Genomic DNA, 17,302 nt, shown 5'->3' with positions numbered 1-17,302 from the left:
CAAGTGATTAAAAACATTGAACTAAACCTGGGAACTTGGAAAGAGAAGGCTGCATGCGTAACGTGTTTTATCCGGGGTTATTGTTTTTACTGTTCTAGTCTGTTCTTGGCTGCACAGATTTTTTAATTTTTTTTCCGAGAGGGTTTTTTTTTATTACTGCGGAGTGGCTGGTTGCAGAGCAGCATAAAGAATAAAAACATGCTGGTAGCAGTCTTCTGTGGGGAAATGTCTTCTCATATGGCAACAACCAATTTTGCTTGCTTAGCCTTTGTCTTGAAATACTAGAGTTCATTCCAGTATTGGAAGAGCTTTTCATCGGGGTTGTACCAAAACAAGACTAGCCCAATTCATTGTGGAGGAGTGGGGAAGAGTTTTGGTTTGGGTGGGGTTTGCATGTTACTTTCTTCCTGTAGTGAAAAATGGACAAGTGGAAAATAAGCAAAATGCTCAAAGAGTATTTGAGGTCAAAATGAAATTCTTTTTCACTTTATATTTGTACAGGAAGAGTCAGTGTCTTATAGAAGGGATTACTCTGAGCTACAAGAAGTGCCTTTAAACATTATCCCATTTCTTGGATATGTGTTGGTTAGTAAATCGAGGGCAGGGTTTTATTAGCCCTAGCATTGATTATCTCTGACCCACTCACCTGTATATCCTGGAAGGGACAACTTCTTTTGCTTGAAATACATGTTTTTTTTAGCGAGAGTGGTTTGGTCTGGAAAGCTTCTAAAACATTAGTGTATTCACACTTACAGATAGATCTGTTTTTCAGAGGGGAAGTATGGGTAGAAATTTTAGCCATACTTTCTAGAAAACAGTTCATAATGTTTCTGCTTTAAAAGTAAAATTCCTATTCACTGACAAGAACGTGCCTTTTAGTGTAATAGTTCATATTTAATGTGACATAAGGACAATTATGCAAAAATGTGTTGAGTCTGGAAGCTGCTATTCAGAATTGTTGAATATTGTAAGATCAACGAAGACAGCACGGGGTTGAATGCTTGGTGATTAGTACTCCTCCTACATAGCCCTCTGCGTTACCTCCGGATTAGACATGGAGCTGACTGCCGTGGTAGTTTTCCTGACTGAGGGGTGGTAAGCAGGGCCTTTGAGTCTGGAGTCTTATCCTGGGGAAAAAATAGCTTGATGCAGGGTTGTGAGTAATGTATATTGTGTCTGTTTCAGACTTTAAATAACAAGTGAATTATTGAGGGGGAGTTTGGTGCGGGTTTTCAGACTTAGTTTATTGTCTTTTGTTAAGCCACGTAAACAGATTCCTGAGCTATTGTTGTTGGGTAATTTTAAAATCCAATCTAGATTGGATTTAATAATAATTTCTTCTTACTGTAGTAATAAAATATGGTAATGGAATATGGACTAAGCTTCTTAAATTTGACTTGCATATGGGTTTCTGGTACGTATGTGTAGCCAGCCGTCTGTTCCAGGAAGAATAGAACTCTTTCTTTTAAATGGAAGAATGAACTCTGGCATGCCCAGCCAAATGAGTATATTCTAAATAAGTCCCTTTATAGGAGGTGTGGCCACCACAGAGAAAATAACCACTTGCTGCAGCAAAGCAAACAAAAAGGGAAAACATTACCCAGATTGACTCCTAATTTTCTGTGGTGTCGGTTTAATATGGAACATGCCCTGACAGATTACAGTCCTGGCTTATATTTGGGGTTTCTGTGCTTCCTGTCGTACCTAATACGCAACGCCTGATGAACTGCAGCTGAGTAATAGCGAAGAGGAGGGGATCTCCTCTCCCGATGCTTTTGGCTGACTGGTGCTCTACTCTCGGAGAGCGTTTGCCATCCAGAGGCCCTAGTTCTCATCGCTTCTTTAATCTGTTTCATCCGCGCTCTTCTGGCCTGGGATGTCATCTGGAGACCAAGTGTCTTAGGCTCGCTTTCACTCGCTCGCCGCTCTCACTAACACGTCGTCAAAAAACAAACAGCATCTAGGGCAGGGCGCTCCTCGGGGCTTTCTGGTTTTCAGAGCGGAGTGGATGTGGTCGGGCGGCACCGCTCTGCGATGGTTAACGCTTACGTAGACGCATGCACAGGGCTGAAAGAGAGCATCTGGCACAAAACTACCTGCCTACGGTCAGGTGCAGAGTTTTATACGAAACAGGGGCTTCCTCGGTGTTAGAGCAACCGTGGGACAAGTTGTGGACAGACTCCTGGCTCTTAACCTTTCCCCGCACAGGGATCTCTTGCTCTGCAGTGTCTTGTGTCCCATTGAGCTGCGTTGTCAGGCTTAAATAATTATAGTTGCTTTTTTTTTTCCAGACTGTGAGCAATACATGTAGTCTCCTCTACATCCTTAAACAAAAACAACAAAAGAAAACAAAATAAAAGCACCATCCTTTCCAGCTTCCTCAGGGAGTCTTCAAAACCTCCAATTAGTAGGAGTTGATTCTGGCTGTAAAGCATTTATGGGCCAGTTTGTCCCATTAAATAAAATGTGAACACCAGGGATATATCTGAGAAACGAGCGTGTGTACAAGCCTTGCGAGCACCTTCAGCCAGACAGTTGCATCAATCCAGAGCATTTCACAGCACTTCTCTCATCGTAGGATTCAGGATCCTCGGTGCGAGGAAATTCTGACTCTTCCTGTGCTAGTGGCCTCTGTAATTCCTAGGTCTTGCTTGAATTTAGAGCTGCCGTGAAACAAGGTAAGCTGAAAGCAAAACAAGAAACTTAGAATGCTTCAAAATCGAGTTGCCTTCTAATAATTAATCCTGTCTGCATTCAGAAAGCTGAATTGAATAATCTCAGTTACCCTCATCCCCTTTTTGAATCGGCTGAGTTCGGGGCTCTTAAATGCCTCTTCCTCGTTTCAGGGTTGCTTGGCTTTACGGTTTAGAGCTAATCCTTTTGGGGTTGCCTTTGTTCCCCTTGCCGGCCTGCTCCTGTGCTTCTTCCTATCCTGGTTAGGGCTTTGTTATTTCAGGCAGCGGAGGTTGTGTAAACAGAGGGACACAAACAAAGCGGGCAGGGAGTATCGATAACTCTTTGCAGCCCACAGTGTCTCTTCTTGCTGTTTTCTAGCAGAAACTTGCAAACACTGCTGTTACACTTACCGTGGCATTTCATTTTTATATGGCAAGAGAAACTGTTGCTGACATACACAGTGAAGACATGAGGTAGTGCAGTTGAATCCAAACAGTTTTATTTTGGCAGGTATCTAATAATGTGGCTCATAAGTAATGAGAAACACTGTCAAAATAAAAAAATAGAGATTTGGGGGGGTGTTAAAGCTGATGGCTTTTACATACTTGTTCACTCCCCCCACCCCCATTTTTATTTTCTTTCTTTATTTTGGTGTTATCTCATGCCACACTTAACATGAAATGCTTTTTAAGCCAGCACTTTTTTTTTTTTTTTTTTTTGGCATACGAATAATAAAATGTTACTTTATTGTGTACAGAGTGGTTGTTTAAACATTAAGATGATAAGACATGTAAACTATCACTCAGGTTTCACACCCTCACGGTGCTGGTCCTGTGCTCCGTACTCTAGTAGAGGAAGGAGGAATTCAGCAGGGTTTGGAAGCAAAAGTCAGATTGGTTGTGCAAAAGATACGGGGCCCAGGCTACAGAGAGACTGGGAAGGATTAAACAGGCAGGTGGCTTTTGGCTGGATGAGGGGGCAATGGGGCGAGAGCTCCCTTGCTCTCAATTTCTCCTTTGCAATCTGTGTGCTGTACTTTGCTGTGCAGGCACCGTACAGACAAGCTGCCAAAAGCCAAAGGAGGCACAGTGCGGGGGAACAGGGTAATTCTAAAATTGACCAATAAAGGTATTTCAGAAAGCACTTCTGCTTGCTTTTCTTTTGCATCTTTTTGTTAAACCGGCACTGGGGGAGGTTTCGGTCTCCCAGCTCTTTCACCTTGTAGTCTTTGTACTAGGCAGCCACAAGCACATCCCTGCCATAATTAGGTAGAGCAACAGCTTTACAAGCGTTGGATTATGTGTGTGCTTTGACCTTAGCCCGTGTCACCCGAGACTCCAAGCTTGTGGTGTAAAATTTTTATTTATTTTTTTTTTATTTTCCCCCCCAAATGGGATTCTCTTCTTCCTCTGCAAGGACTTGTTCTTCCTAGTTGGGCAGCGGTGGGAATGCTGGCCCTGGCAAACAGTGATTTCAGCAGGAAATAGAAATGCCAGAAACCCTGTATTTTCTCCCCTGTCCGTTGCTGACGCTCGTGTGGTGAAGTGTTGGGGCAGCGCCCCGGCAGGACTCGTCCCTGCTTTGCCCTGAGCCGCGCGTTGTGTCTGGGCTTTGGGCTGCGTGTGGCACCGGCGGGGGCTTTCCTTGCAGGTTCCCCGAGGTGAACGGTGCCAAACCGGGGGGGGGGGGGGGGGGTTCCCCAAGGGGGGGTTCTCAGCGAGAGGCCCGTCCCTGCGTGGGCTGTGTCCGTTGCGGCGAGCCCGCGTGCACGGGTATGTCTCACCGGACTTTAGTTACCATTATCAATTAGGGCCTGGGGTGGCTCGGGTGGTTGTTTTCACAGCTGGAATGCCTTGCCGTGCGTTGGCGCTTGGTTCGTAGCGCGATGAGAGGCAGCCGGGCGGCTGTCCCGGCCTCCTCGGTGCGGTGTGACACGGCTGCGTGGAGGGGCCCCCGTCGCCGCGCGGCTGGCGGTTGCGTGGGCCTGGCTCATCCAGCCGTTTGGCTTTCGGATTGACCGTCCTCTTGCGTGTGACAAACTCGCCCCGGGCCTGTCACGCCTCAGCTCAGGTAGGGTTTTTCTGGGATACCGTCGTTTGACTTTTAAGTATATAAGCCAATAATACCGTCATCATCTCTTAGATAAGAGCTGAATACAAACCCAGTGATGAAAAAAAAACTTATGGCCGGTAAAGTAGAACTGTAGGCTTTGGAGAAGAGCAGAACTGTGAGAAAGTTGTTTATCGAAGCGGCATATTTGAATTGTGATGAGCCTGGATATGTACTTGGAGAGCTAGAGAAGTCTCAGTTTTGACCTGAAAATATCAAACCATGTCTCTGGTTTTGGGTTTGGTTCTTTTTTTTTTTCTTTCTTTTCTTTTTTTTTTTTTTCTTTTCTTTTTTTTTTTTTTTTTTTCAAATCCATTCAAAGGGTATTTGTAGCAAACACCTACCCTGCTAAAATGAGCTTCTAAAAGGAAAAAAATAAATAGTGATAGTGGGTGTTTTATAGCAGAGTCCATGGCCATAGGCTGTGTCCCTGTGAAGTCAGGAAGTCTTTGTCTTCTTTATACTCTCCTTCTTTGTTGGTCTTGGATGTTGTTTTTATGGTCAACGGTGTATATTTAAAACTTTGACGGGTACGTGTGAGAAAGTAGCATAATTTTAAATCAAATATCTGTAACAGGTCATAAAATACCCAGATGACCACTCGTAGGATGCTGAGGTTTTTAATGGAGCTAAAAAAAGTAGATGCCCAAAACCAGCTTTGATGCCAGCGTGTGTGGTATTTTTGCTCCTCACTGCTTTCCCTGTCTACTTAAGATATAATGCCAACTAACTTTGACCTCTGCAGTTCTTGGACGTGCGAGCTATCGCTGACGTTTTTGGAGGGTGTATTTCATTCAGCACCAGGTACAACTTCTGGAAAAGACAAAGCTGATTAACTGCAAGCCTCTCTCCCCAGGCGGGACTGCCTGGTGGGAGCTACTGGGATGTGCAGCTCCCGCAGCCCGCGTCGGCTGGGAGAGGTCAGGTAGCTAAAACGCTGAGAAGAGCCAGTGCTCGGTGGTGTCTTTTAAATTGCGATTCAAAAAGGGACACAGCGAGCTTTTAGGTGTAGTTGTGGGATGCTTTGTTTGTGGAAAACTGTCTCGGAGCCAAGACTGGGATAGAAGAACAAACCAGATGAACAAAAAGCGTATGAACGTTCCCTTTTGGTATCTGACAGCAGTTTCTAGTTTTTTAAAAAGATAGGATATAGCACATGTGCTATTTCCAGTTGAAATGGTATTTCTGAAATCTGAAGGAGTTTTCTAGTATCTCACCTGCACGTCTGACTTTGAAGTTTTACTTTTTGAATGCAACACCATGACCTTGTATATTTGCACGTAAATCACCTGATGAATTTCTTCTCCGCGGCAGTTTCTGCGCTACCCTGCTACGTCAGAGGTGTGTGCAGCAGACAGTTCTTTATCATGGGCTTGATTTCTATAGGGCTTTACTGATCTTTTGTTCAGCCTCGTGCTTTTAGCATTGCTGATTCAAAACAACAACAAAAAAAAGGCTATTTATCTAACTTTGTGACTGAATGCAGAATAGAGTCAGGCTGCACGGAAAGGCAGCTCATCTGTACCCCAGCAGAAATTTAAGCTTTTCCAAAGCAACGACCAGCAGATGAGGCAGAAGTGATCTGACGGTGCATGCGGAGTAATTTGCTTATTGAGCTATTTTTAGGAATATTGAGCCTATAACAAGGCTTTTCAGCCAGGATCTGTTTCGCCTGGGTTCTGCACTGCTTAGTCACGATTCGGTTTGAGCAGAGCCCTGGTCGGGAGCCCGCCTGGCGCCCGTGGCTCGGCGCGTAGCGGGGGGAGGCCGGAGCATCCCGACTGCCAACGATGGAGCTTGTCACAGCAGCGGCTGCATTCGACAGACAGCCATTTTCCATGGAGACTTAACAGAGATTAAACTGGATGTTTGTTGTTTTGTTGTTTTGTTTTGGTTTTTTTTTTTAAAAAAAAAGTGCCTGTGTAGCTAAAGGCTAGAAGGAAAATTCACCCACTCTGAACTGCTTGTGGATGTAAACAACTTTATGCTCTGCACCGTGTCCTCTTAAGAGCCTTGTATTTCACTGTCACTTCTCTGTGACTTATCTCTGCAGTGTAATTTTTTTTTTTTTTTGCCTCCAGTAAGGCAGCTGAGCCTGCTTAGGCTCCTGCTCAGATCCTGTACTGGGGAGGGGGCACTTCTGAACCGATGCTTGATGCATGTTGGTTATGTTGGGGTTATTTGAGCCCTGTAGCAGTAGTAGATTTTTTTTTTTTCCCCAAATGAACAGAACTAGAGGTGTTAGGATATATTGACAGTGTTTGTAAGAAGATGCTTCAAAGCTTTGCTGAGCTTTTCCAAAGGAAACACAGAATGAATTCCACGTTTCTCTTGGTTTGTGTTTTACACTCAGCTTTCTTTACTAGACCGGAGTTGTGTGCTATGAGCTCGGTTTGGCGTGTGTCTTGTCTTGTTTCAGCGACTCTGTACTGAGCTTGTTCATCTCCTCCATATGGACCATAGCAGATAAGTGATATAAATACTACCGGTAATACTAGATTTTTTGGATGTGAGCCAGCAGCTGAATAGCAGAAGAACCCCTCACAGGACATCTCTGACTCGTCAGGATTTAAATTCTTTGAAATGAATTTGCACAGATGTTTCATTTGTTTCATTTCAGAACAGCAAAAGACTCATTATAGCTCTGAAGGTTAATCTCCAAAGTGTCATGATGATACAGATTGGGTGGGGATGCAAACTGACAAAATATGCCAGCTACATATGTAATCCTTAATTTATGACGGCAACTGTTGGTTCCCCACCTTTCCTAGTTTAAAAACAGTTTCCAGAATGCATTATTTACTCTCTAATAATTGCAGCCTGTTTTCTGTCTTGGTTTTAATTGCTTAATTTCCTGTGGTTATACGCAATTGTGGAGGGTCTGGCCAGCATTTGCTTGTGGACCAGGGACAGTGAGCTCTAGGTCTAAACAACAGCTAAAATGTCATCCTTAGCACACGGTTACCTTTTTCGTTTCTCTTTGTAAGGCTGCCACAAGAAGTTTGTTTTACACCACTTCTGTTAAACAAAAGTTGCAGTATTTTAAAATTATAATATTACTAATACTTCATAGATTTGAAGAGGGTATGCTTTTAAAGTCCGTTCAGTATTGTTTATTTTGCATTAAGTTTGCTTTATATTGGGACATGAAACAGTTTATTGGCTGTGTTTGTACTTTCAGAAAAGTTCATAGTTTTCATTTCCTGCTGCCCACCTACATGAATGCGTCTCTATTGTTTGGTTGCTTGTTTTTCATACTGAAAATGGATGTCCATCTTTTTGTTTTCCCTCCCTCGGCAGCGTCCTGACCGTGTCCTGGGCCATGGCAGTGTGCGCTGCGTTTGGTTCCTGCTGCTTGGGCTGTTTCAGATTTTCAGTCTGCGTTCTCAAGGGGCTGGCTGTGCCAGGCCGGGTGTTATTTTTCACCTGAGTGAACATTAAGTGGATAACTGTGGGTCTAAGGTGTAAGGACTGATTGGAGTGCCTTTGCTAGCCTTGTAGCCGCTGATTCTGTAAAGCTCCAAATAAGCTTCATCCCTCTTTCTCCATTGAGCTTTGAATTTTCCGCTTCAGAAGGAAAATGTTTGAGTTCAAAGTCTGCATCTAGGCTAACGCTCTGTGCTCAGTTGTTGGCTTTGGCACTGATGCTTCTAAAGTTAAGCCCCGTCTGATTTTTATATATTTTTAAGACCAACCATCCCCCTCCCCGTGCTGATGCCAGATGCAGTCTCAGTTGAAAACCAGCTGTGTTTGCCGGCAGTGCGGTAAATACTTCCACCCCAGCTGATGTGTGCAGCAGCTGTACGACGCTGCCGGCTCGCCGGTGTGAACCTTGCATCAAGTACAAACATGGACAATTACTTGATATCCTGCTAATGCTGATGGACGCGTGTTTCTTGTCCAACAGAACAAACCACTCTTCATTTCTTCAGCACTCTTCAGGGCAATACAGGCCTTGAAGGTCCCCGCCCCTGTGCGTGGCCGTGTTCGTGTCCAGGTAAAAGAGCACAGAGGGGGCTGGTGCTCCTTTCCTCCTCGGTGCCCGTAACAATATAGATTTTTGTGCAGAAACAAGCTCTGCCAACAGTCCGATTGAAAGCGAGTGGCTCCTTGTGAGCACCCTTGAAACTTGATGCCAGTAAATGCCCTCGTGTTTGCTGACAAAGCTGGATTTTGGTGGCGCTGGGATGGGCCGGTTCGGGCTCCGAAGTTCCAGCATCTTGGAGCGTGTGTTTGTATAACTTTGAGATGCGCCTTAATTGCAGACCACCCATGTACGCTGCAGATCGGCTCTGTCCTTTTTCTGCTTCTTGTCTCTTCAGTGGGAAAGTTTTGTGGAACAAAATGTTGGGAAAATTGATGGTGTTTTTTCAGTGTCTGCTGTCGTATAGGCAAGGCAGTCCGGTATGTCTTTATGTCTAAACTGCACTTTATTGAAAAAACCCCTGCTGCTGTTCTAGTGGAAAGTCTTTTTGGTATGTCAGATGAGTAAACTGTTGTTCTCTTAAAAATGCAGCCAGTAACTTAAGAATTGCTTACAGAGGGTAGTTTTGAGCATCTAGGGTAATATAAAATAAATGTGCTTTGTATTCTGTACGTTAATATCCCTAATTACTTCCAGTAAATTGTAAATGTTGAAATAACGCATTTAGAAACTTCTCAAGTGTATTTTTCCAAACACAAAAAAGTGAAAAACAAAACTGTTGTTCCCCGCAGGAGCACCCCTCCAGCCCTTCCCCAACAATAAAATCAAAACCATTGCCAGATGTGACATTTACAGGAAAGCATTGCCCCCTCCCTCTGCCAGCCCGGCCCGCAGAGGAGCTCTGCAGCCAAGAGCCTGCTCAGAGCCGGGGTCCCGAGCAGCTCTCGGGGAGTTTTTCCGGCCCTCTAATCTGGGAAAGACAACTTGGTGCCAGTGTGTGTTTGGAGACTTTGTGGAACTTGGAGCACAGGGAACGTCAACTGTTCTGGAAGCAAAGATTTAAATTTTGCAGAAACTGTTGAATAAACACTCTCCTCGCTGGAGCGGCTTTTACTTGCTGCTGTGAAATAAGTCGGTCAGCCTGATATCGAGACCTCCCTATTAATACAGCAACTTTTTCTCAGGTGGAAACTTCTAAAAGGTAGCAAAATGCATATTGTGTGTGGATTTCCTGAGGGGAGCTGAGGCGGTACCGCCTTCTGCATTAACCTCTGCCAGGGACACACACACGTCTGTGCCGTGCAGTGGGGAGCAGTTGCGCAGCCCGTCCAGGAACACGGCCGCTGAATCAGTCCAGTATGTGGCCACCTCATTTACATGCTAAATCTTGACCATATCCCTTCCCTCCGGGCAGGATGGCTAGTGTGGCACCAGACCTGAAAGAGAGAACCAAGACAAGTCTCCATGCTTGTATGGCTTCTGAAGCTTGGTCCACGACAGTGCAAGACTTGCTCAAGGGCTAAATGAATGGCTGCAATAATGACACAATGCCCTACTTTATATTTTAACTCAAATAATGCGTGCCTGCTAAGAGTTGCTTCACTTGGAGCTTGCCTCAGCTGTTGTTCGCATCCCTTTTTGCATGTGTGATGAGTACAGCACACATGTAGGCTTCGTGTGCGGGGACACTCGTAATTATACGCTGCCCTCCGCTGCACGCTCGGCTGCGGAGGGCTGTCACCTCGATCCTGTGCTGGTGTCACACAGGTGACCCAGTTTGGGTGGCCGTGCCCTGTAATGAGTGGCTGACACGACCAGTGCCTGAATAGCAACTCTGTCTTCTGCACGGTTAGCAGTGCCTCGCAGCGGGTAAAGCTGTTTATTAGCCCTGCACGGAGCGCTTAGGCTGCTGCAGGGCTGTGCGACCGGGTGAACTGAGCCGGTCTTACAGAACCTGTAATATTCTGAAAGGCAAGGGAAGAATGATTAAAACAAATGAAATTAAAACAAAACATGTTGTGCTAAGTGACTTCGGTGTAAGGCTGCGAGAACGGTGTCTTTTGATTGTTTTTGTCCGTTTGTTTCCATAAACTGGCTGGATTTGGGTGCTTCTGGGTGACCGCGCGCTGGCGAGAAGCACAGCCGTGCCCGTAAATACATCCTGGGACACACCAGTTTTCTGTCTTTTGGGTTATAATCTCTGGGCTTCAGTTAGTGGGGGTGAGAACTTGAATTCAGGGGACAACTAGTGAGTTCCTGTGGATCACTAGAGGATGGATGATCCTTGTCCTCACTGCTAGCTCCTCTGGCCATCTACTCTTAAAAAACCGTGGCAAAACAGGCCCCTCTGGGTGCGCCCACCAAATGCAGAATGCACCAGATTATTCTGAGCTGGGAGCCAAATAGTTACAATTCTCCTTTCATTGAATAATAAATGTAAAAGGTGTATTAACATTTGAATCGGTTTGCGAGATAAAGGGTTGATTTATGGATTAAGTCCCTCCTGTTTTGTCGTTTCTGTGAGCTTACAAAGTTGATGCTGACCACTGGGGTCACAATTAGATAGAAGATCCTGTTTGTTCTCACTTTTAGGCCCCTGTTGGAATAGAGGGAGTATTTCCATGTGCAGTGCTGTTGAAGTGTGCATATGCAAAATACCTCGCGGATTGTAAAATGTCTTTCTGTGTGAAGTATAAAACTGCTAGCAGACACATGCCCTGGGAAACTCTGCAGGTTCTGCCCATTTTCTAGCTTTGGTAGAAGAGCTGGGCAATACAATATTTGCAGGCAAATTAAATTATCCTAACTGAACAGTGACCAAATCCTGTGCGTGCTCTGGCACTGCATAGCTCCAGCTGCCCAGGGCAGCAAAGCCATCGCTTCCACTATCTGTAGATGTTGCTCCGAAGACCAATAAGAGATTTATAGTAAAACAGCTAGAAAATGCAGCACATTCTATTATAAACTTTGTCCAGCTCTGGTGTTTTGGCAGGACATGTTTTCCTTTTCCTTATAGCAGATTATAGCAACCTATACTAATTTAATTCAAGTTTTGCAGTCAAGTATCAGCATCCATGGTGTTTGTTCTCGATTTAGCCCTTTTGTTTTAGCTAGGAAAGGCTGTTTCAAAAGAGAGTAGTGTACTGCTGGTCTGCCTTCATCTGGACAGGTAGAAGAGTAAGAGAAGTTTCCTTTCCCCTCTTCCATTTCTTCTGTGTGAGGGATGTGGCTTCACATAGCAGCAAACGTGATGCTTTGTGGAAGACTCTGTTTTACACAGATTGCAAAATTTACATACAAGAAAGATACGTTTTTCTGTATCCTGTCAAGAATAACTTACTCTGCTGAGTAACACCTGGTAGTAAAGGATGTTGAGAGGTGCTAGGAAAGGCAAACTTACGTAATTTCTTTTTTTTCCCTATAAGTAATTTCAGAAGCCTGAAAGTCTAGAATAGCCTCTAACATTTTTTCAGACTAATTTTACTTCTGTATGGATTTGCCAGAAAGTCAACATGTCCATTTATATATTTAACTAGTTATACATGCTGCCATGACTTAGCGATGTATCCCAAATCCAGCCTGTTTTCACCCAGCCTTTGTCATCTGAGCACTAAGTTTTGAACTAAGGCTTGAGAAAATAGCTGTGGTGATGCACCCTGGCCCTTGCCAGCCTTCCAGTGGAGGGGCAATTCCAGAGCCAAGGTCCTCCCACTGAGCACATCCTGCCTCACCCTGTCACGTTTAAATCCAAGGACTTTTTCAGTAAGACAAAAACCAACTGTTCCTTTAAGTGTAGTACTGGTCAAAGGACAGCTTCTACAGAAAAAGCAGTTTAAGGCTTTGATTTGCACTGGAATCAAGATAAGCTTTTTTGACTGTGCAATGTAATAAGCAGAAGTCAGGAAGTTACCTGTGTTTTTCACAGAGCTGTTTGTGAGCGTGCTTGGTGTACGAGCTCAGCTGACAGCAGGCAGAGACTGTTGCCTGCATTCTCACAGTAAAACTTGAATTCAGACAAAGCCTTGTTGCCAATGCAGATGAGACGCAGAAAACTGGCTGGCTGCTTCTGGAATCTCTATTTTAATACTTCCTGCCCCTTGCCTGTCCTCTTCAAGTCTGGTTCCTTTTCGGAAGTCTCTTACTGCTGTTTGATTTGCTCCTTTAATTTCTCTCACTCTTTTTTTTTTTGTGAGGGGGGTGGAGAGTGCTGGTTCAGATGTAAAATTCTGGCCTGGACAATAATGGGAGAGAGGATAGATCTGCCCGTTTGCTATTGTCCTTGTAACTGGGGGAAGAAATCCTAGACTCATTTTCCCATGAATAATTCCTCTGCATTTCTGCTTCATTAGAGCTTTCTCCAGAATTTCCTTAATTTCCCAGCTGATCAGCTAAGCTGTCTAATGAGACGATCCGGTCCCAGAATGCGCGCGAGCTCCTTTCACAGCCTCGCAGCGTCTGCCCGGACCCGCTGTGGCACTCCGCCGCTCTCTGCCAGGCGTCACATAGCACTGGTGACCCAGCCTGAACGTGGTCCTGGACTTGAGGAGATGCTCTTCTGCCCTAGTCTCTGAGGGAACAGACTTCACAGGATTTGCGTTCGCTGGGGAAATGGCAAAACTTCCATTTTAATTATCTGCAAAATGGGCTGAGTAGTTGCCTGTCTAGTGGACCGTTTAGGACTTGCTAACTTGTGATGTCTTCTGGTGGGAAGTGATAAAAGCGTCTGTGGGGGGAAAACAACACTTCTCTGCTGTGTGACATTTTGGGAGAGAATGCTGGAGAGTTCGTGTCCCACTTCAGCATCATGCTTCAGTATCTTGAGATAATTAAAAAGCAAACTGTGATTTAGAAGCACAGATTTTAAGTTTGACTGACTCTAAAAGCATTGTTTTTTGTGTTCTCTTGCAATGGTGGCATTATTCTGTTGTCAGTTTGTTATCACTGACTGGAGGGTATTAAAAAGCTACTTAGAGGCAGCACGCTAGCTTTTCCTGTTAAGCTATGATGGTTTCTTTGGTAGGTGACAGGGTTGGATTGATGCTCAGATACAGAATATTTGCTGTTTGGAGAAGCTGTTGTCTGGTAGTGAGGCCTACCGTACAGCTTCATAAGCCACTGAGATCTTACTTTCCTTTTTTAACTCTTAATCTGATCCTCTGCCACTTAAGTGACCTAGCTGATGCTGGTTTTATTTGCTTTGCAAAATAAATACAGCTGAATTGATTCAGACCACTTAATCAACTGATTAGAATCAGCTTTTTCAGACTGTAATTTCAGCAGCAGTTTTTGCCAGGTATGTAGCTCAGGAAGAGCAGCTCCTAGTTGTTTCAGAGGTTAAAGAGAAAGTTTATTAATGAAATTAAAGCTCATTCTCGTTGTTCACTGCTTTGTTTTTGGAAATGTTGAAAGCATGCTTCTAAATGGAGCCAGGCATCACTGCTCAGCAGTCTTAGTTCACAGATCACTCTAATCATTCCTCCCACAGGTGTAAGTGTGTGGAGGTTGTTTGTTTTTTTTTCACCGTGGCAGGACAATACCAAGTCTTTTAAATATACGTAGATACTTCTCAAGAAACACATGAGGCTTTGCTCTGTGTTTTTCTTAGGACTCATTTGAAAATAGAAGTTTCATTCGTACAGCTAGTGAGATTATTTTAGCTGGTCCAAAAGTCCATTTCAGATTTGTCAATTGTTGGCCACTGTGATAATGCACAGGAGACAACAAACAGCTCTGGCTTCTTTGCCTTGAAAGAACACAGTGTTTTCCCAGAACCATCTCTCTCGTGATGCAGCACTAAAGATCAAGTCTCCCTTTAAACCACGTTTCACCATTTAAAGAAAATACTGTTTGCCCCTAAGCTGTTAAGGGCTGCTGTCAAACAATTTTCAGCGAAAATGATACGGGCACTGTAATACTTTGTCGCTGGGCTCCTGTTCACCAGCAGTCTGCATCTTTCTCTGTTAGGGAAACCATTCCTGCCATGCCTGCATCGTCAGCCTCCATTTGTTGGATGTTGGGGCTGCTTAATCACTCCTGTCAGCCCTTCCCTCCAACCCCTTTGCCATATGCTGCTTTGATGCGTAGTTACACTTCACGGTTTTAAAGTGCCTGTGCTTTGGTGTACCTTCACAGAGCTGGAAGCCCGTAGTAATGCTGTAGGTGATCTCTTCTATAGTCAGTGCCAGCAGAAACGTGCGCCCTAATGATCATTTGCTTTAATAGATAAGTTTAAAAAGCTCAGTTTATATTAAATCTACCCATCCACAGAGTGTTCTTGGACCATTTTTTAAACTATATTGGATATAATATTCTATCTAACCGTGATCCAATCCAGGAGTTTGAAAGCTTGAGCACAAAGTTTATCTTTTGAGAATTTATTGGGCCAGATGTCTCTCTCGAAATGGCCTCGTTAACCAGCAACTTCTTCCCTAGAGTAAAGTAGGTTTTGTTTCCTTAATGAAAATATATGGCTAAATTGTTTAAATTGTTTTTGTTTACAGATGTTCTCAAACAATGATGAAGCTGTGATCAACAAAAAACTTCCAAAAGAGCTGCTGCTTCGGTAAGCCTCCTTTCAGTTTGTAAGCTTGGAGACTGGTGTGTGTATTGTTATTTGCAGCCAGTAGCTGATTTTGCTGGTATGCTCATAAACCATGAGCTTGCTTTGGGTCACTTATAAAGCCATAGACAAACAGAAGCAGATCAAAGGCCCGCATCAGCGGCCATTTATGATAAATATTATTAGGTTTTTGGTTTTCAAACTGTTAAATTAATTCCCTGGTTGCCTGTTTTGTAGATGGAAGAACTGTAGGGCTAAACAAGTCCTTACGCAAATACATGGTGAGTATGGGCTAATGCACAGAACAGGATTCTGCCTCTCTGTAAAGTGTTCCATTTAAAAAACTTCAGTTCCTCTGCTCCAGTTATGCTCGAGCAGACTTTGTCCTGTTCCTCGTCAATGAGAGACAGATGTTGAGCACCTGGCAGGATGAGCCTGTTGGCAAAGATCAAACAGACCCGACTTTGCGGATCTCAGTCGACAACTCTGCCCTCTCCCTGTGCTCCCTTCCATGTGCACGCACGTCTGTGCCTTTTGAAGTTTGCCTCCCCCCGTGCACGAGCAGCGTGATGATGTGTGTGCGATGGTACCTCAGTCGTCGCGGTTTGGCATCTTGAAGTAAAGTCATGTTCATCGGTGCTTTAAGCTGAGATGCCAGACTGTAAATGGTGAAGGCAATTGCAGGTGGCAGCTTGAATTATTAACACGAACAAAATTCTTACGCTGCAAGAAACTGTGTAGTACTGTCAACACTCAGTGGCAATAAAAAAGTCTGGGGAGAGGAGCTCTGACACAGGAAACTGCTTCTAGCTCACTTGTGAGATAAATGAATAGAAAAGTCTGCTATCTTTTCTTTTGACTGCACTGCCTCCTCTGTTCTCTGTAATGGTATCTCCAATCTGATTCAGTTTCCTTTATTCCAGTATTATTCATCCAAAAGCGAGAGGTATGGCTTCTGGAGCCCTCCTTGGTAATAGTGTGGGTTTGGTTTTTAAGCCTGGTATACTGGAGAAGGATTGTTCATGCCGTGCAGAGATTGCTGTGTAAAAATCAGCCTGCAGTACCTGGAAGAGACAAGCGACCTGTGGGAGGAGCAGGATGGAGTAACAGACACCATAGGATGCCCTAGCCCCGATGAGTTTGCACAGTTTCTTGCAGGTGACAGCAGTTGTCTTCACTCAGCACTTGCCCTGAACCATTGGTATGGATGTGTTGCAGCAAAAGGGGATTTTGAAGAGTCAGAAAAATGTTTCTCTGGGTTTTCTGAGAGGGGGATTCTTTTTCTGATGGGAGCAAGTAGGTACTGGTACTGCAAATGCAACAAAAACAGGATTTGCCCTTGTGGTAAGGTGACATGACACAGGTAGGCTGGGAACAGGTTGTGAGGAGCACTGACATGTGAGGCACAGGGAAAGCAGGGAGTCTGATAGGGGGGAAAAAATTGGGGAATGGCATTTAATTGAGGTTTTGCGTGGACTTCAGGAGAGGAGGTGTGTGGTCACTGCGCTCCCGAGGAGCGGGACCTTGATTAGAGCATGGCTGAGCTTTCTGGTAGATCAAAGCAGAACGATCCTGACTGGGACCAATAAGCACATCTTGGTCTGTAGGAGGTAGCTGGTGTTGAGGAACGTGGCCAGACAATTGGAGAAGGATTTGTGGTAAGTACAAGGGAAGGTCCTGCACCAAGCAGGGAGTTGCGTCAGTGCGAGCCACAGTGTGGCCGAGTTCTCAGCAGCACGCGCGCTTCTGCCCTGCAGAAACGTTTTTGTCTTCTGTCTCTTGATATCACTAATCATCCTAACCTGCTGTAGAACAGAGCAAGTGTTCAGGATTGTGTGGAATCTAGGAGAAATCAGGAAACTTCAGTTTATAAATGTTAAAGTTCATAAGTAATGATTTTGAGAGTTGGAATTCACTGTTAGCATACTGTGAAAATTAATTAGTGTGGATTGACAGTGCAGCCTTTGAAAGAGAAACTTGGATGCGTTTATCTGCAGGAATCTCCTGTAAATGAGTGTCACTGTCTACAAGAC

The 17,302-nt window shown here is 44.5% G+C and overlaps 1 protein-coding gene across 2 annotated transcripts in view; it reads left to right on the top strand.

Annotated features, from left to right (window-relative positions):
* FBXL20 (F-box and leucine rich repeat protein 20) overlaps positions 1 to 17,302 on the top strand; it is a 44,052-nt gene that overhangs the window by 1,371 nt on the left and 25,379 nt on the right. For both annotated transcript variants that reach the window (XM_033006478.2, XM_033006479.2), the window contains exon 2: positions 15,211 to 15,272. In XM_033006478.2, coding sequence (XP_032862369.2) covers positions 15,211 to 15,272 — 62 coding nt within the window. The remainder of the gene's footprint in view (positions 1 to 15,210; positions 15,273 to 17,302) is intronic.

Source organism: Tyto alba, unplaced genomic scaffold, assembly GCF_018691265.1.
Source record: "Tyto alba isolate M040663 unplaced genomic scaffold, T.alba_DEE_v4.0 Super-Scaffold_12, whole genome shotgun sequence".
Classification (NCBI taxonomy): domain Eukaryota; kingdom Metazoa; phylum Chordata; class Aves; order Strigiformes; family Tytonidae; genus Tyto; species Tyto alba.
This window is presented reverse-complemented; position numbering and strand designations above follow the sequence as displayed.